The 21179-nt window shown below is 38.4% G+C and overlaps 2 protein-coding genes across 3 annotated transcripts in view; one reads left to right on the plus strand and one right to left on the minus strand.

The window, feature by feature from the left end:
* Positions 1–2201: 2201 nt before the first annotated feature.
* Positions 2202–21179, plus strand: part of LOC131688518 (mediator of DNA damage checkpoint protein 1-like) — a 32271-nt gene continuing 13293 nt past the window's right edge. For both annotated transcript variants that reach the window (XM_058972817.1, XM_058972818.1), the window contains exons 1-3: positions 2202–2379; positions 2437–2541; positions 20865–21146. In XM_058972817.1, coding sequence (XP_058828800.1) covers positions 2368–2379; positions 2437–2541; positions 20865–21146 — 399 coding nt within the window. In that variant the 5' untranslated portion in view covers positions 2202–2367. The remainder of the gene's footprint in view (positions 2380–2436; positions 2542–20864; positions 21147–21179) is intronic.
* LOC131688519 (venom carboxylesterase-6-like) lies at positions 3848–6017 on the minus strand. Its single transcript, XM_058972820.1, has 2 exons — positions 4622–6017; positions 3848–4489 (listed from the first exon to the last, which is right to left on the minus strand). Exons 1-2 carry the CDS (start codon positions 5846–5848, stop codon positions 4028–4030), a joined length of 1689 nt encoding a protein of 562 aa, XP_058828803.1. The 5' UTR covers positions 5849–6017; the 3' UTR covers positions 3848–4027.

Here is a 21179-nt window from a genome sequence, read left to right on the forward strand (position 1 = left end):
AATGGTTCCGAAGATTTCTGGAATGGTATTTATTTATACGGGAGTTCATGAGCTGAATCATCTCCCTTAGGGCATGTTCAGGAGCATTATACGACTCCGTTCTATTTGTTGCTGATTTTAAAACATGTTTAGAACTGTGTTTTAAATACATGCAAAGTTTTCAGCACAGACACTTAGACCCGATAGACTGGGGAAAAATAAATTTGAATGCAGTAACGCTGAATGATCGTCGAGACATGAATTTTAAACTGAATAGAACATCCGCTACAACTGCTGCTGGAGACAGCAAGTTATTGTTTTAAAATTTTCAGTTTTATATAATAGACCTGTCAAAATTATGAATCTAGAACTGAAACACTCCTGAACATGCTCTAAGTGCCGCATATGACTAATTCTCGAGTACTTTTTCAAAGTAACAATGAGAGATTCTCTTTGAGGTCTTTCTCTTCTGTTCATTACTCGGCCATTTCAACATTTACTACTCAACTCTTTGCATAATATTGTAGTAAAAACCGTCGGCTTTCGATATGTACTGGAAAATTAGTACAAAGTGTTGTAATGACGTCGTAATAAACGAAAGAGAAAGTAAACAAAGAGAGGCTCTCAATGTTACTTACGTCCATTTGAAAAAGTACTCGAGAATTCTAGAGAAAATTTTCAATAGGACGTAAGTAACAATGAGAGATTCTCTTTGAGGTCTTTCTCTTCTGTTCATTACTCGGCCATTAATAAACGAAAGAGAAAGTAAACAAAGAGAGGCTCTCAATGTTACTTACGTCCTATTGAAAATTTTCTCTAGAATTTTATGGCATATTCGTTTTTGACCATGCACTACACCGGTGTAGTTGGTGCTACACTCATTCAAACTTGGGTGTAATCAGTCTATCTCTTTCTTTGCACTACACCGGTGTAGCACCAAGAAAAAACGAAAACGCCATTAGTTTTACCCTAAGAGAAGAGAAGACAATCGCGTAGCTAATTTGATCCAGTCCTAACCTCAATATTGAACCAGCTTCTGATTGGTCGTTTTGCCAGTAATGAGTGTTCATTATATTTACAATCGGGATGGAAAACAGTGCTGGTGAATCTATTCTGGCTATTTTTCATACACATCAACATTTCGTGCAAATTGAATAAAAGACCTGAATGACGATATAGTTACGTGTATTGTTAAGAGAGACATGAATAAATATTTAATTTAATTTTTAAATGCAGCTAGCATTGTAAATTCTTGGTAGAGGTGCGATCTTTTAGGTACAATTATTTTCGGCAATTGTAAGAAGCATTCAAAGGGAATCTGGCAACGATTAACGCTTGTTGTCTTCAGATTTACGGCAGGGCCAAGTCGAGAAAATTAAGAAGAGCAAGAAGCCTGTTGTCGTCTCTTCTCTTAGGTTTTACCAAAGAGAATAGTGAAAGAGACGCAGAGTGAAAATCAGTCAAAACGGCAACACTCCCTTTACGATGATTTCAACACTAGAATTTGGCAACCGTTTCCAAAGGCAGCACTTTAAATGACTCCTATTATATTTTGAAAACAAACCTTTTGTCGATCGTTGGATTTGTTTATCAAACGATGTGCATTTTGAAACAAAGAGATGAAATAATTCTAAAGCTTGTTTTTACTCATACATAGACTCTAGAATGCACCTTACAATCACGATTGCACTAAATTCTGACGAAAATTCAAATTTCTTTTTTGATAGATTTACAATACTTATCTCCTCCAACTCAGGCATGAGTAATGTTTATTTACATTGCACGATTGGTCTGCTCAATAAGGTATTTTTGGCTTCACACTATTCGTCTCTTTCCCTATTCTCTTTGGGTTTTACCGCAAATCGCCATAATAGCAGAAATCATGCATCCTTCGACCCCCCACATCATAGCAAACAGCGCGAAAACTGACTGAAAACTATAATCAACTGTGACACAGAGATGCCAGGTTTGCAGACAAGGCTGCAAATTCGCAGACTTTTAATATAAGCTGCAGATTTTTTCGATGACGCAGATATTTGCAGATTTTCTAGTTTGGTTGCAGATATTTGCAGATTTTTTAGTTTTGTTGCAGATATTTGCAGATTTTTGAATATAAAGGCTTTTGGTTACACTAGCTTTCCTGACATTTTTTGTTCTTCCCAGACATTTAAAATTATTGTTGCAGACATTTGAAAAAAGTACCTGGCATCTCTGTGTGACAAACAAACTTGTTCATTCAGGAAATGCCGAACGGCAGGGATGTTTTGTTTTGTTGTTAAATTTTGTTTCGTATTTCGTTGAAATAAACGATAAAAGCCGTCATTTTACGTTAATTATATTTGCCGAGGATTTTCTGCTGCTTACCTTCTAATTGAACACTAAACTCTGATGGATTGCCAGGTGAGTGGTGATCAGCTTATTAGCGATCAAAACAAACTAAACATTCTCCTGTACCAGATGTTTCTCATCGTTGGCGACGATCGACACAGGCTCAAGGAAGGAATTACGCTCATCGGGTCGGCGGAGAACGATCGGTACAGTGTTATCCGGTTGCAAGATGGGGTAAGTGGCATATTTCTTTGCTGTAATATTTATTGCCTCCAAAATGCCAATATCTTATAACACACTATAATGAAAAATTATTTCGAAGAGGTAACATACATTGTAAACAAACTCTTGTTTGATTTATTTCTCTTTCGCAGTAATTTTAGTGCACTGTGCACTACCTATAATGGATTTTTGAGATATAGATTAAAATGCACTTTTTAAGAAATTTTACTTTGCGGTTGAATGATGTGAGAACTAAGTTTGTCTCTCAACCTTTCTGAAGAATCATTAAATATTTACGATTCGCATATGTATAAAAACCTTCATTTAGTAATTTATTTATAAGCAAAACGTAAACTTGTCAGTTTCAGTCTTACGAATTTTAAAAATCACGATTGTTTCCCGACCAGGTGGAATGTAGTACCTATTAATACAACTTTACAATATTCTTGTATATTGTAAGAGTCAATTCAGAAATGTTTCAGAATAGGAGGCCTAATTGCGCAACAGAATGTAGTGCCGGCTTTGCGCTGTAAAAATATTCCTAGAGAAAATTTTCAATAGGACGTAAGTAACAATGAGAGATTCTCTTTGAGGTCTTTCTGTTCTGTTCATTACTCGGCCATTTCAACATTTACTACTCTACTCTTTGCATAATATTGTAGTACCGAAAACCGTCGGCTTTCGATATGTACTGGAAAATTAGTACAAAGTGTTGTAATGACGTCGTAATAAACAAAAGAGAAAGTAAACAGAGAGGCTCTCAATGTTACTTACGTCCTATTGAAAATTTTCTCTAGATTTCCTTGGCCGGATATAAGGCAAATGCGCTAACAGGCTATCGTCACAAATAAACATACAAATACAAAAAATACTATGTTCCATATGCTCATTTAGTTCAGAATTAACGAATCTTTATGGTGATTGATAACCTTGCTATGATTTGTTCGTTCAAGGGTAAAACTTTCAATGTTAACCCAATTGGCATGTGATAGATTTTATATAGATGTTAAAACTATCCCAGATAAAAAACATTTTGAAAAAGTCGTTAGAATTAGTCTAAGATTTCTCTCCAAATCCAGTGCTATGGGATATATTAAATCCATTGTTTTATTTTGTTCTTCTACTACACAATAACATCCCGATGGCATAAAAATAATTATGCTACACAACAGACATAATATTAAATAAAATTGCTTCAGCTACTTGGGAACTAACTTATAGGACTTCGTGTACTATTAATATGGGATAAACATGGTTTGGTATTTCTTTCGTATTTCACCAAGCAAACTCATGATTTTTACAGTAATTTCTTGAAGAATCGTAAAAAATAATCTTTATTCGTGAAGCTAACTAAAAATAATGAAAATACATATGGATCTATTATGCGAGTATGCGCGAAAGATTTTCAAAGAAAAAGTATTAGATATTAATCATAAGCTAGACAGCGAAAAAAGAATTCTATGGAGGGAACATGCAAAATTTTACAAAAAAAAATGCTTTAGAGCTCATCTTTACCCTGTTTATCCACGGGCATAGCATCGCCAAAATCTATCTGATTCCAAAAATCCTCATCGCTCAACTGATCTTTCAATTTCTGCTCACTTTTTGGGTAGTTTACCTCCAAATAACGAACCTTATCCTTACTGTCCATCCGCGGAATGTTATAATCCCCAAAGACTGCCACGCTATCTCGCGCAAATTGTTCATACATTCCAATAAACAACCTGGCAACAACTAGCTCTTCCTCCGTGTACGGAACCGCGTCACGCATTTCGGTTTTGAATACTAGCAGAACGTCTTCACCGTGAGCGATGCCATGATTTTTCGTCGAATTAGACAGATACTCTCCAAGGGCGTACTTAGACTTGTACTTTCCGTAATATAGATATACTGGTGTGTGGACTTGCATTAGTTTGGCCGAACGGACAACACCCGCAAAGTAAAGCCTATTTGAAATTATCTGAAAAGAAAAATTGGGTTTAGAATTTTTGAATTGCCTTAGAACAGAGTGTAGAAACAGCGTGTCGAAGAGACTACTGTATTTTCATAACGCGCTATTTTGTAGGATAGTGTATCAATGTTTTTCACTAACCAGTATCAGATCACGAAAACTGTTTTCAGTCAATCTCCTTCTACCTAAATATCTCTCCCTTATCGCTTGGCTTATCTCATCGCACCGCTCTTTTTCGTTTCTCAGCGAAGTCTTATAATCTAAAATACTAGGCAGAAGTCGGTTCCAGTTATCGTTGATTTCATCCAAATATTCCGACTTGCTGATGAATTCTGCACCAGGGTAGAGACCCTCGGCTTCGCTAACCGAGAGCAACAGCGGCACGCGATAAAACTTGCCTCTCTCCATCAAGCTGTACGGATGTTCAACTAGGAAAGGTTTCGGATTATTTTTAGTCTGCTTTTCAACTACTACCCCGAGTGGTGAAAACGGATTGTACAAAAAGTTGAAAAATTGTCCCACAGCTCGTACAATGGCACGGGCTGGTTTTTCTCTTAAACATTCCAACATTTTGCGGCTGGAAGTTACCGAACAACCAACGCTTTGAGCGATAGTTTTTGCCTTTTCCGCTGAATTCTCAGCCAAAACCCAGGGATTCAAAGCTGATCCGCTATGACCGATGCCATTTTTGAACAAACCACGGCTCATTGGCGATAGGTAGTGCAACTGAACACTGGCAGAACCAGCAGAATAACCAACTATCGTAATATTATCTGAGTTGCCCCCAAAGAAACCGATATTTTGACGCAACCATTTCAGTGCCGTTACTTGATCCTTCAATCCGAAGTTCCCCGGAATAATATCATCTTCTGTACTCAAAAATCCCAACGGGCCCAATCGATAGTTGAACGTTACGAGCACCAACTGTTTTTCCAATACATGATCCGCTTGGTAGTAATGCCCTTGGCCGAACATGAAAGCACCTCCGTGGATGAAAAAAATGGTTGACATTGACTCAGATTCTCCCAACGAGGGAGTGTAGATATTCATAAATAAGCAATCCTCTTCGCCTATGCTTCTGTCATCACCATCCACAAAATGACTCCACTGAAGACAAACCGGTCCCGGTTGGATCGCGTCCCGTGGATCATCCCACTGCGCATCATTCACTTGCGATGGTGCCAATCGCAGCCCTCCCACCGGAGCTTTGGCATACGGTATTCCCTCGAAGGCGTTGTAATTGCCACGTTTCTCTCCCCTCAGTGGGCCATTCGTTGTTTCAACGGTTACGTATTCTCTGGATGCAGCAATCCTCACGATGCTAATAAAAAAGACACCAAAAACTGGACACAGCAGCATGTTCAGCATAGATTCTGCCCGGTTAAGCGTTACTGTGAGACTAATCTTATCGTTCGAGTTCTGGTTTCCATCACATTCAGAGAAGCTAATTGTCTGATCTGTGCAATTCTGACTGATTTACTGATTGTGCTCCGTTGTAGATAAGAGCAACATCACTTATTCGCTGCGCTTGGTTCATTAGGTATGTGTTGTTGACTTGTTGTTCTCCTTGTACCGGTTAACATGTGAACGTTCACTTCTTAGACACGATTGATCTCTAAATTGCCAGTTGACTTTGTAGCCATACGACGATGTTTAATTGTAACGACCTTTTAACCAAAAGTTTGGATACACAGTGGATTGTCTTTTATCCTACTAAACTTTCTTTTCTCATATCCTTAGCTTATTTACATTTTCTTATTTATGGTAGAGTAGAACAAGGCGAGGCAGCCAACGGGATAGGTAGTCAATTACTTTTTATTTTGCTTAGGATAATGTAAGTCGGCTAGATTTGTCCGTTATTTATTATGTCAAAAGTTGAGTGTTATGGCTACCCTAGGGACTCGGAAAAATCATGCCGTGCAAAACTTCTTCATGAAGGAATATGTTTAGTAGTTACTCTCAATTAGCATTTATGTTTCAGTCGTGTACCGACTAGTCATGTATATGTGTTTTTCAATGTAAAATGCCAAGTTGATCACGGTGCCTCCCCTAGGTTGATGGATTTGGCGGTATTGCAAACATCATCAAGCATACATATCCCGTGTATCAGTGTTAAAGAACCTCTGACAGACCCCATCATGCTCAGCACCTGCCCAAACTAACGATAAACCACTATCCTGTGAGCGCTGGAGTGGCCGAGTGGCGGGTTGACGGTGATTAGAGTTTGTCGTGGGTCGTGTTTGCAAAAATTGTTCTTGAGCTTAATGGTGGTGTTGGTGGCCACGGCTCGCAGTGGAGGTCAACTTCGTACACAGGCTAATTAATTAAAGAAATGTAAATGTAGAAGCTTGTTAGTGTTAGTGTAGCAGTAATTGTAGTTTTTAGTACAATTGTACAATTGTTATGAATTATTCGTATGTCTATTTGTTCATGTGTTTGAGTAAATGAGTCAGGGAATGAATGTAGAACTAACGTATATGATAGAATAATGGGTAATACTGCCTAGAAGCTTTTCCGGTGCTAAATTCGTGCATTTGATTCGATTCATCCGGGAAGGTGGGATTAGATAAATTAAGGTACGATTGGATTATCGGCACACGTGAATCATCCATTCCTGAAGGTGTATCCGGCGACCTGAAATCTCACGAAGTATTTGAGCAAAGAATAGACCCACATGGTACCTGCTACCATATAGTAAGAGGCGACTAACAACAGCCGGCGTCCCTGCGTTGAGGTATTACATCGTGCCGAAGCACAGTGGAGCTTTGAATACATAAAACCTGGTCAAAATTATTTTGTAGGTTTTTTGCTTAACAAATCACTTATAACTTAATGCTCTCCCCTACGTTGAGGGGTTTGACGGTATTGCAAACATCATCAAGCATATTGCGTGCATCAGTGCTAAAGAATCTCTGACAGACAATTGCTTTAAGATGCTTATTGCAATACGTCTCGATAGTGGTGCATCGAGGAGACCGAGAGGGGGGTCTCTTTTATGTTTTGTGTTTTTTTTTTTCATACTCTGCACCTGCCCATACTAACGTTCAAGCACTAGCCTGTGCGCACTGGCATGGCCGGCTGGCGGGTCGACGTGGATTGGGCCCGGTTTGATGATTTTGTTCCACAGTTTAATGGTGGTGTTCGTGGGCGGAGCTCAGTGAGGATCATTGTATGTCCATTTATCGGTCGACTTCGTCATCGTGCACAGGATAATTAAATTAATTTAATAATCAATTTAATTTAATCAATACATAGTCGTATGTCTATCTGTGTATGTGTTCGTCTGAGTATTTGTGACAGTTGGATCAGGGAATGGATGGAGAAACGGCGTATTTGATAAAATAGTGGCTAATACTTCCGTTGTTCAATTTGTGCATTTGATTCTATTCATTCGGGAAGGTTGGATTGGATAAATTAAGGTACAATAAATTTGCCAACACACGTAAATCATTCCTTCCCCGTCAACATAGTAATTCTAGACGAGTTAAAGTAGTTTGATTGCATGTTTCATGTGATATTCTATTCTACTTCATTAGTCTGTTTCTTTTGTACTTCTATTAGTTTGCTTTTCCAGTACTCATGTATACCAAAATAGTATCGGTCAATTTTTACATATCTCTTTGCATCTTTTTACTTTATTTGATATGTTATGATTCTTTTTATTACTATATCTTTATATCACACTCTATACACTGCTGGCCAATAAAATAGGTGTGTGATAGATTATTTTGTTTTTTCTCTCAATTACGCATACCAAGTTGCAGCAGTCTCAATCACACCTACCGCACACAGAAGCCTTGGGATCTGTCAAACTACTAGTGGCTTGTTGGCGCTGATTATATTTGCAATCTTTGTCAAGATGCAAAACAAGACTGCCGCAGACTTTTTCGTGTGGTCAATATAATATAATTAATAATTTTTTACATAATTCCATTATACGTTTTATTTGGTGAAGTTTGAATTCTGCGTGATAATAAATGTACTTAAATGTTGAATAAGTCAAAGATTTGTTATAGAATGGGTCGAGCATCTCACTGTACTCAAGTGGAACGAGTTTTGCTAAGAAACTTTATTCAAGAAGATAAGACGTATAAAGAAATCGCGAATACACTGCAGCGTTCCGAAAACTTCGTTGCAAATGCCTTAAAACCTTTGACAAAAGGAAACACGCAAAAAAAACCCAAGAAAACATCTACAGCAACTGACCATCGTATTACAATTTCAGCGAAATCTGATCCATTCGCGTCATCCAAGACCAATTCAGCATAAATTGGAAAAGTGGTAGGTCCGAGAACATTTCGCTGTAGGCCGTAAAATTCCAATCTTTCAGAAAGAATTGCTAAGAAGGTTCCACTATTTCGAAGCCAAAGCCTTTGAAGAAAAATGCAATTTGCTTTTCAACAGCGTTAATGGACCTGGTTCAGAAGGAATAAAAAAATGGCGACATATCCTTCGGAGGGACGACTCCAAGGTAAACCTGTTTTCTTCCGATGCACAAAGAAACGTTAAACGTCCAAAGTGCAAACAGTTTGATCTGCGACACACGCAAAATATGGTAAAGCACGGAGGCGAGAACAATGAGGTTTGGGGCTTGCTTTTCGTGGAATGGCGCAGGTCCTATTCTTCGCACCGCCACTATAATGGCAAGATTCGAATGCAAGGCTAAAGGATGGATACCCTAAAGGATGTCATGCAGTCCTATGCCAAAGATAACGTGCCTTTACATGACAGTTTCAGCAAGATATTGACCAAAAACACACATCGAAGTATGTAAAGGAATGATTTCGGGATAATAAAGTGACTATAATTTCGGACCCTGCCAATCTCCTGTCATCAATCCCGTAGAAAATTTACGGAATGTACCTAAAAAGAAGTTATTCTATCGAAATTTCATAAATAAGGATCGTTTGTGGGAAGCAGCTTAAAAGGAATGCTACCCTATACCAACGGAAACTTATCAGCGTTTGAATGACTCAATGCCAAGATAACTGGATAAAATTTGGTTGAATAAGGGAGCTTATACAGGCTACTAGTTGTTAAAAATGTTGAAGTCTTAAAATCATTGGATTTGAACATTTTTAATGCAATGGATTACAATACACCTATTTCATTGACCAGGTACTTTCTTGGATTTCATGGAGAAGAAAGAGTTACGATAAAGCATAACATTTAATTTACAAATAAAAGTGTTCTTTTTCATATTTACGACTGTGCCTAACTATAAAATATTTGAATATAATATTTTTAGAGAAAACTTCAAATTTCATGTATTTTTATCTCACACCTATTTTATTGACCAGCAGTGTATATACTCATATAGGCACAAATGTACAAACGCTCGTGCCTTCGCGATAACTCAAAACTGGTCATAAACGCGACCATGCAATTGCGATCATCTACCCATATTTACGCCCACGATTTCGCTAACATTAAAACGCCCTGGTAGTTAAGTTTTTTATTAGTCCAAAATGTTCTTTATGGCCTTGAAAATCATATAACAAAAAACCGTAGGCGACAATAATTGCTAAATGTTCTAATTTCCAATTCTGCCGCAACGCCTCTTATGTATGCCCCGAGCGGAATGAAAACTTTAACAGCGTTTTATTTTCTCGAAACGACATTTTTGGAGCTGGCCGGAAACATAACTCGAACAAATGATTTTCTATCGAGTTTTTCACAAAATATTCAGAATTGATTTCTCCAGCGACGTAGGTAGGTAGTTTTGATGGTAGTTTTTTTAATCAACAGTTTTGTGTAGAGCGCCATTTCGCGAAAAATCAAAATATCGAAATAATCCTACTTACTTCGTTGGATATTGTTATAAGGAACTAGCTAATACCCATCGCGCGTTGCTGCGATTTTCAACGAAATAGGAGGAAAACGCAATTTGTTCCAAAGCGCCATCTGGCGGGCAGATAATCTCCAACTAATAGTACACAAACACGCCCCATAACAAATGAAAACTGTGTATACATTTTTACGGAAATCGGTTAAGCCGTTCCGGAGTCTATAAATCATATACATACAAACTTTGACTTTTATATATATAGATAGATAGGTTTCCGGCCGTTGACTCTTTCCAAAAGGGGTGTCTACGGGCAAATGCTGCACAGCCGCCATCTTGTGACAAGATCACTTGAAAAAATTATTTTTTGTGCTTCACAACTTGTATTATAAATCCTATTTTACAAGATTCCGATTCTCCTCTTTATTGCGTCCAGAAAAAAATCCCGAAATGTACCTGCTTTCTATAGTTCTATAGTGGTGTATGTAAACGTTGTAGCACCTGTAAACTTACGCTCGCGGTCTCAAGCATTACGACTTCTTTTTTATCCGCTTAATTGTTAATATTGAACCTCTAGAATGGTCTCCCGCAATCTCGGTGGCCATGCAGAACTTTTTTTGTTTTAAGCAGCCGTGCATTCCTCACACGTATTTGCTGTAACACACGCAGATTTCAATCTATCGGCAACAATTTTCGAAAAACTGACAGCAATAGAAATACAGTGTAAGCAATACACTCAAAACTATTTCTACCCAAATTTTTAAGGGAAAATACCCAATAGGTTATTTTCTACAGTGTTTTTTTTTCGTGACGCAATTTGATGTAGGACACCCCTTAATAGCGTTTTTCTCGAAATTGTATTTTTCTAATTGACGAACACGATTACTCAAAGACTAATCCACGAATTGACTTGATTTCTTTTATGAAAATGCACAATAGCCTGTCGATGAACCACAGAAAAGTGAATAAACAAATTTTTCTCCTATTATTTTGAAGAAAAGTTAGCGTCATACAGTAAAATATGATATTTTTGGTTTTCATGAAGCCATTTTCCGAAACTCGAATTGTTTTCTATTTTTTTCCTTGGTTCATCGAGTAACTACAAGTCTTATCGAATTTTTTGTTTCAGACAATTATATCAAGAGTTATTGTGTTCGTTGCGGCGCTCTTCGACGTGGAAATGGTTGGACGTCTACTCTTGGAACGCTCGTATGTGTGGCTCTGCGTGACTGAAAATATTTTTTTCGCGCACATTAAATGTATAAATAAATCATAACATCACACAAAAGATCCATTGTTGCCCTACCTTTAAAATCATAAAACAATATAACTTTCGGTTTGAACACTTTACACCAGACGTCACCCCTTAACCCACCACTTGTGCGATCATGAAACGGTCACGTCCGGAAGTCTAACCTCGGTCCTAGCAGCCTAACTCATGCCTTCAGTTGGCCCAATCAAAAAATGACGCTCATATTCACTAGACAACACGACAGGACCGGGAACTCTAGTGACATGGGGAAACTAACTCTCTTCTACCATCTGTCCATAAACTAAAAATTAAGCATCAGTTCCACAGTCCGCGCGCGACCATTCAAAAATACATGTCACATGATTATAAAATCATAAATTGTACACGCGAAATCACATACCCGTGACAAACCCGTTGACATACAAATGCTTGAGCCCTTCACGACCATTCACGGCACCTACACCCGCAATCTCGCAAACATGATAGCATCCCAGTGATAAGATGAACGTCTCAGCGCGGTCTCAAGCGTAAACCTAAAAACTCACGATCATGAATCGTTCACTTCCGGATGTTTCCATCCTTGATATCAGCAGACTAGATCCATGCCTTCAATTGGACCAACTAAAAAGTGAAAGCTCTCTTATCCACTGTACAAAATGGCGACATGACCGGGAACTCTAATGTTATGGGGTAACTCACTCCCTGTCAGAATGTGAATTGTGCACCGAAAAATAAATATCAGAATGACGGTCCGCCTGACCATCCTAGAATGCACGCGAATATGTGAATGGCCACACGGTTATAAAATCGAGTTTTGTACACGCGAAGTCATATATGTCACATATGCACGCGAGCACACGCGACAAACACGTTAACATACGAACGCTTAAACTCTTCGCGATCAACATCGCACAGCTACGCCCGCGATCGCGCAAGCTTGGTAACACCGCGGTAATAAGGTGAACGTTTTAGCACTTACGGAGTTGCAAACGCGGTCTCAAACACGAACCTACAAATGTCCGTATTCGCGCGATCATGAATCAGTCACGCCCGGGAATCATTATCCTTTGCCCTAGCAACTTAGGTCCATACATTCAGTTGCACCAACCGAAAAATAAAGCTCATATCCACTAGACAACACGTTCCATAGCGACATGACCGGCAACTCTAGTGATATGGAAGACCTTACTTTCTTCTAGCATCTGAGTCGTACACCAAAAATTAAGTATTAGAATCACGGTCCGCACCCAATCATCGAAGAACACACGCGAATATGCTAAAGGCATACGATTATAAAATAGTATTTATACACGAGAAGTTACATACACGTTAGCACACGCGACATACAAATGGCAGCCCTAAGTTTGCGCCGCCAAAACAACAAAAATGATCCATAAAAAATTGAAAAACGATCCATAAAAAAGTTGTCCATGTTCCATAAAACAAAACTGAAAATCCATAAAAAAGTGTGAATGATCCATAAAAAAAGGTGATTTGATCCATAGATTATGTAAAATTGAACCATAAAATAATCGCAAAAGAGCACTAAAATAGTAATAAAAGAGCAATTAAAATGAACCAATGCCCCATAAAAATATTGGAAATGTTCCATAAAATGATACATTTTGCGCCATAAATTAACTGACATTGATCCATAGAATATTAACAATGTACATTAAAACACGTCGATATGTTCCATAATATCGACAAAAGTGTTCCACGGTATTACAAAATGGAGCAATAAAATGTCAGAAAAAGTTCCATAAATTTGATGAAAATGTTTGCTAAATAATTTTTCTTGGTCCATAGAAGATGTAAAAATGAACATTAGAAATGATTCATATATCGAACGTTAAATTATGGTTCATGGATATTTACAAAACGATCCATAAGAAAATAAAATGTTAAACGATCCATTAATATGTGCTTATGCCCCAGAAAAATTAAATTTAATGAATTCATGCGAAATTTTTGCTATTCGAACTAATAATAAAGTTTATTACATTTGGTTGTAATGTCAAACTACAACAAACAATGCATACATTATAGTTAAACTTCAGCTTCCGTACCCAACTAGTCAGCTAACTGACCTTAGCTAACCTGAAATCATTATGGCAACTCTTTAAACGTCAGGGTATTTATGATATTAGAGCGCTGAGTGTTATTAGACCACCTATACAGGCTGGCATGAGTCGCAAATACTATCTGAATAACTATCTGAAGCGAAAACGGACACTTTATACACGAACACTGACTAATGTGGCTACGCCACATCGCTTTCTTGTGCACTGTCCGACTTCGCTGCCGCTCAGTCGGCTTTTAACTAGCTATAGCCCCTATGTTTAAGTAAACCGGGCAAACGAGAGGACCACAGGTTTGCCTGCAATTCCAGCTACGGGTTGATCAATGCCTCGTCCAACGGATCCTCAGCGGCTTTGCGCCGCTTCGGATCCTTGGCCTCGGATATGCGGCCAAGCCGCATCACACTAGCTCCCAGTATAAACTCACTTGTTAAAACACTGTCACTGTTATGAGAATTATTAAGCACAACTTATTTTTTAAGTTTACCATAAAATTTCGCATGAATTCATTAAATTTATTTTTTCTAATGCATAAGCACATATTAATGGGTCGTTTTACATTTTCTTTTCTTATGGATCGTTTTGTAAATATCCATGAACCATAATTTCGTTCGATATATGAATCATTTCTAATGTTCATTTTTACATCTTCTATGGACCAAGAAAAATTATTTAGCAAACATTTTCATCAAATTTATGGAACTTTTTCTGACATTTTATTGCTCCATTTTGTAATACCGTGGAACACTTTTGTCGATATTATGGAACATATCGACGTGTTTTAATGTACATTGTTAATATTCTATGGATCAATGTCAGTTAATTTATGGCGCAAAATGTATCATTTTATGGAACATTTCCAATATTTTTATGGGGCATTGGTTCATTTTAATTGCTCTTTTATTACTATTTTAGTGCTCTTTTGAGACCAATTTATGGTTCAATTTTACATAATCTATGGATCAAATCACCCTTTTTTATGGATCATTCACACAGTTTTATGGATTTTCAGTTTTGTTTTATGGAACATTGACAACTTTTTTATGGATCGTTTTACAATTCTTTATGGATTATTTTAAATATTTTATATGCAAAAGTACATTTTCCCCATACAAATGCACACGCGATGGAACTCGTTAATGTACAAATGTTCGAACCCTTCGCGATGATACACACGATCGCGATGTCTCTACGCCCGCACATATCTAAACCGTACAATGAATATCACATTCAGAATCACGGTCCGCTGCAATTGGCTTTAAGCAGTGTTTTAGTAGGCGACATTGTCTGTCTCGTCTGCAATTGTAGTGTGTGATTCGGATGGGGAGCCTCTTCGAGACCCTAGCTCAACAGCTTCAGTAGAACAATTCTCGAAAAAAGAAGTATTCATTCCCTGCAACTCGTTCTCAGATAGTTTCGCTGTATGAAATATGGTAATCGAACAAATTTAAAAGTGATGCCCTGTCTACGCCCTTTTGAAAAATTGCTCTTGCTGTAATTGCCAAAGAAAATCATGGAGATTCATAAACCAAACACAACTCCAAAGTTTTGTTTGAATCGGCGGTAGTCATATTTTGTGGTCGACCGGTTTCTTGTGGAATCCCCCTTTACGGGAAACCCGTTTGCTTCCTGCATCTGCACCGCGAAGAACTGTACTAATATATGCGAATTTTGATGTTTTTATCTGTCTTAACATTAATCTTTTTTGAAACATATTCCGTTACCATTATGATTAGGACAACAAAGAGGCGAGTCAGCGATCTTTACCCCAGTTTACTTCTAACTGCCAAAGACAATGGTCACGATACTCAGTACCCTTTTTCCTTTGGCAGAACCAGTGCGAAGTGAACGCCAAAATAGTTGTCAAGCTACGTGCACGGATCAAATACACAAATTAAAAAAATCATCTGGATCCTAGATATCGATTTATCAACACAAGTGCTTGTGGTTCAATTCTATCAAATTTCATACACATTATCTTTTGCAAATTAGGTGAAACTAAATTTTATTCGAATGATAGATGATATACGACTTTTGTTGTATTACGTAAAAACGATTTTTTTGTTTTTTAAAATAAACCTTATATAAACTTGGCAACCATACATAGGAAAACTGTGGTTGTTTACATCTGGCCCATCAAAACAACACAAAATGAAAAAAAAACTATATTCATTGTACACGGAAACGAAAAACTACCTAAAATTGATTTCCTTTGACTCAATCTCGTGGTATCGTGGGGGAACTTAAAATTAGGTAAACCGTGTTGAAGGTAGTTTCCATTTCACCACGGCAAAAATTACAACTCATTGATAGGTTTTTTATACTCAAATTTAAGTTGAATTTACCTAATTTTGAGTATACCCCAAACAACTCAAAAGTACCTTCCTCCACGGAAGACCTCGACTGAGTCGAATCTCTCGTTTTGTTTTTGACAACACTAAAAAGTGCGAAAGCGACGCACAACTCAAAAGTAAGTTAAAAGAACTTATTCTGCAGGTTGTTTTATTTAACCGTGTATGGTGTTAGTGTCAAATAAAAATAACCCTGCGGGAAACCCGGGAAAACATGTGTTCATTTATTCTGACAGGGCATCATTTGTCGTGAAATTCGAAATGTCAAATCCTTCTGATAGTGTCAAATCCAGACTGTCAACATATTTCTTCATTTTAAATTTAAATTTTATTTTCACGTTTCCTGAGTTGGAAAAATACATTGTTGAAATCACGAAAATCAGCTTTATCGATGTATGTAATAAAAAAAGAGTTTTTTTCTCATTTAATGACCCAATTGCTCAAAGTTCCCCGACTCATTGTCGCCGAAATGCGGTATAACTTTTGGAAGGCGTTTCATAAAGCAGGATCCACATTTTCGAATCGCTTTTGCGGGTTCTGCATTTAAAGACTTATGTTCAATTAAGATGGTTTCCTAACAAAAAAATATTTGTAGGTCATTGTTGGCAACCTTCTTCAAAAGTATACCGAGATAAATCCGTAGATTTCCGTACATTTTATCTGCGGATCCGTAGATCTACGGAGATTTCCGTTGATAGTGGTGCATCGAGGAGATCGAGAGGGCTTAAGGGCCTTCTTTATGTTTTGTGTTTTTTCATACTCTGCACCAGCCCCAACTAACGCTCAACCAACAGCACACACTGTGCACATTGGCGAGGCTGACTGGCGGGTCGCCGTGGACCTTTTCTGTGGGCGTTGTTTGCAAACATTGTTAAACAGCTTAATGCCAGTGTTTATGGGCACGGTTCGCGGTGGGGGTCATTGTGTGTCGATTTATCGGTCGACTTCGTCATCGTTCACAGGTTAAATAATTAATTAAAGAAATGTACAAGTAGAAACCTATTTGTTAGTTTTTAGTACTAGTGTACAATTGTTATGTGCTAGTCGTATGTCTATCTGTGTATGTGTTCGTCTGAGTACTTGTGACAACTGGATCAGGGAATAGATGCAACTGGCGGATATGATTGAATAGTAGGTAAATCCGGTATTCAATTTGTGCATTCCATTCTATTCATTCGGGAAGATCGGATTGGATAAATTAAGGCGGTCTCAATGCGTACGTAACCTACCTTAGTACGTGGAAAATACGTGTTAACGCTAGCAAAACGCAAGTCATCGTCTTCCCACATCGTTATTCAGACCGTCTTAGACCAAAAACGAAGATCAAAATAATGAACAATGAAGTGGAATGGACCAATGATGCTCGATATATTGGAATAATAATGGACAGCAAGCTCTAATTCCGGAAGAACGTGGATGACCGCATCCTCAAAAGCACAATAATGCTGAAAAAACTACCCGATCATCAACCGCCGATCAAAGATCTCCACCACTAATAAACTTGCCATCTACAAACAGGTGGTGTTACCCATGCTAGAATACGGTTCGCCTGTATGGAAGGGCTGTGCACAAACTCACCTCAAGAAGCTGCAGGTGATCCAAAATAAGATCCTTAGGATGATTTTGAACCTACCAATGAGAACAAGGATAACCGAGGTCCACAGACTAGCACATCTCGACCCAATAACAAACAGGCTCGACAGTTACGCCACACGACATCAAGCCAGGTCCTTAGCCTCAGAATGGCAAACCATAAGAAGCATATATCTTTAGCCCCTGTACATAGGTGTAAATAGTGTAAATATCTTTTGAGTTCTTTTATTTCGGATAGTTGATAAGTTAGGATAATAATAGTAATTAAAAATGAAACAAAATAATGTTTAAACCGTTTGATAAATCGCAAGATATACTAATACAAACATGTTAGAAATAACAAAACGCAGAATAAAGCCGCATTCAGTTTCAATATTCAGTGACGCTGCTGAAAACGTCAAACGAACAAACCTTCCATGCAGATTTTCATTCGGCTACGATTATTACACGAAGCGACCGTGCAGCAACGAATCAAACGCATCAAAGTAGGCCCTGGCACAATGGAAGCGATGATGATTGTTGTTTCATATGCTTTATTGGCATTTGAAAACATTTTCCTAGATAATTAGTGTAATTAATATATTGTACGATATTCAACTGAACGAATAAGATGGATAGTTGAATGGATATTATTTATATTCACCGCGAGTTGCAATAGGTTCATTTTCAGCCGTCAAAAAAGATCTTCGATTATTTTTAACTCTGGTTGGAGCAATCAAAAATGACGCTCATATTCTCTAGACAACACGTTCCATGGCGGCATGACCGGGAAGTCTAGTGATATGGAGAATCTAACTCTCTTCTAGCATCTCTATCATACACCAACAATTAAGCATCAGATTCGAATTTATCTACGCAAAGTTACATACACGCTAGCGCAAGCGACATATTAATGCTCGAGCCTTTCGCGATCAAATTATTACGCAATTACCCACGCAAACTTAGACAGATATGCACCCCTAGACTCGAACGTCAAAACTCACAGCTTCCACGCACACAACTCCACAAGGCTTATAATTAGAATTACACATACAAAAGTACACGCAATAATTACAGGTATTCTTCTGGCAACCGAACAATGTGCATCTCAAACACAGATCTAATCATCTCAATGATGGCCGTGGATCTGCGTTACCCGTGTTCAAGGCACCATAGCTTCATCCATCAGGTCAAGGATGTATGAAACCCGCTAGCCACCACCCTCGGCCCTAGCTGCCCATAAAGAGATAAAAAATAATAGATTTTGAGAATCGAAAATTTCTTTTCGACGGAATATTACTAAAAATAGGGTGTAGTCCCAAAGATTTTTTTTCGGAAATTCAAAATTTGCCGAATAATTTCAAATTAAGGTTCAAGTTACCTTTTTTGAGCATGTGTTAGTTTTAAACGCTGGGTAGTATGGGTAGGAAAAATTGTGTTCAGCTTTGTCACCGGATTATCCATTTAAACCTTTTCAAAACTCTAAAAGAAGAATATCAGCCGATTTATTAGATCACAACGATTCAAATACAAAGCAGCTGCTGGAAAAACTATCGGTTTCGCTAAATGGTGCTTTTGAAAAAGCGGCTGTGATTTTTTGTCACACTACCACACCGTGCTGGGGTACGCAACACAACAGCGCAATGAAAAAACCACAGCCACTTTTTCAAAAGCACCATTTAGCTAAGCCGATGGTTTTTCCAGTAGGTATTTTGCATGAATTGAATCGTGATGATCTAATAAATCGACTGATATTCTTCTTTTTGAGTTTTGAAAAGGTTTAAATGGATAATCTGGTGGCAAAGCTGAGCACAATTTTTCTTACGCACACTACCAAGCCTTGAGGTAACTTGAGCCTTAAAGCACGGTCGAGGTTTGATGTGAGAGAAAAATATAAGTTTTTTAAAAAAATCTCTTGAGAAAAATTTTTTTTCTTGAAGATAATTTCAAAAAAAAAGGTCTTTCTTGGGATTTGGAACATTTCTTTGACCATTGAATGTTCCAAACTATTAGTGTGAAACAGAATAAAACCAAATGTTACTGACGGTTTAGGTTTTCTACCTAAAAGTTGTGATGATGCATGTCGAGTCCATACATCTTCAAAAAACTTTTAATTTCGTTTCGGGAGGGGGCCCTGAGATTGGCTACGTCCTTTTAGATATTTTAAAACTCCCATGTATCTTGTGAAACGACCTCTGCAGAATGGAAATGCTTCGGTCGGCCGGCTAACAAATTGAACACCACAAATGTATACAATAAAATATGCCACCTTTATTTCCTACATACGAAAGCATCACTGTCCTACTCTCGCCCTAGCTGTTTTCTTCCTTCTCATTCTATCGCATTTCTTTTCTTACTCATGGTTTTTCTCTTCTGGGTGCACCCAACATCGTTGTGACCTCTTATCTCGGTTGTGATAGAAGTTGACTCGGTGCCGCTGTACATGTATCGGCCTAATCTGTACGGCGAATTAACTTCATCGCCGATCCGGGCGCTAAACACATCCACATACACGCACACCTCCTGGCTAATCTTCTCGCCGTTAATTTGTGCGGCTTGTGCCCGTTCGGCTACCGACGCGCACTCGTGCGTTCTGTTGACAACGCCTTGCAACCGTCGTGTTGAAGTCCGATGGATTATATGGCCGACGATTCCTCCTGTCAGTTAGTCAGCGCCGTTCAATAGTTGATGGAATTGAGCTGTGAACAAAAAAAAACTTTCCTGTAGGAAGGTCTTTTGTTCAGTGTGTCGTCGCCGGATGATTAAGCTTCGATCAGTTCCAACACGAATCGATACGGGAAGATGCCTCCTATCGTCGTCTGGACGTAAGTGCAATTTGGACGGACGGCGTGTGCGATACTTCCCTCGGGATCAATCTACGAAGTAATATCTGATTTGTCCTATGCCGCTCCCGGATTTGCTTGCCGTAGGCCTTTAATCAAAATCCCGGCCGCGTCCGTTCGAATGTCAATCCGTCGACAATCTGGTTAGTTTGCTGATGATTCCGGCACGTGGACAAATCGAACCCGCCGGTTAATGTAGGCACGTTTTGCCGCTTCGACCAGCCTTGCCGACAGCTAGCAGTTGTTTGACAATTTGATACTGGTTTTTTGTGTATGTACTATGTGCGTTTTACCGGAAAGGGAAACACCGAGTTTCGTTGACTTATGGATGACAGTTGCCGTTTTGCTGAGTATGACGTTCGAGCGACCCTTACCGCGTATTTCGATTTTCATACACGTTTAATTTTTCTAGTGTGTTTTGGGAATAGAGGTGCACACTAAAAAATATCGGAGTAATATTCAATACATAATGACTAACGTAACAATCTCTTGCTTTTCAGTCGGTATGTCCTAAACATGCAGCTATTCGTTGCACCCCAACGACACGAGATGCCCACGTGATCGACCTGTGCTCCCACGCTGGCACGCTGCTAACGGATGACCGCGTTCGAAGCAAACGAATACCAGCCCTGGAATGGCATAAAATATATGGCAACAAAATAAAGCTTGCCTTCGGAACTACCGTATGCCAACTGGAGATATCCAATGGAGACCGGAAGTCTAATATCAGCTCTGCTTCTTTCTTTGACGGTTCCATCGATTCAATCGATTGTAGCCTGGATGTAAGGAATATTGTTCTTTCAACTATTCTAGTT

Source organism: Topomyia yanbarensis, chromosome 3 (genome assembly GCF_030247195.1).
Source record: "Topomyia yanbarensis strain Yona2022 chromosome 3, ASM3024719v1, whole genome shotgun sequence".
Lineage (NCBI taxonomy): Eukaryota > Metazoa > Arthropoda > Insecta > Diptera > Culicidae > Topomyia > Topomyia yanbarensis.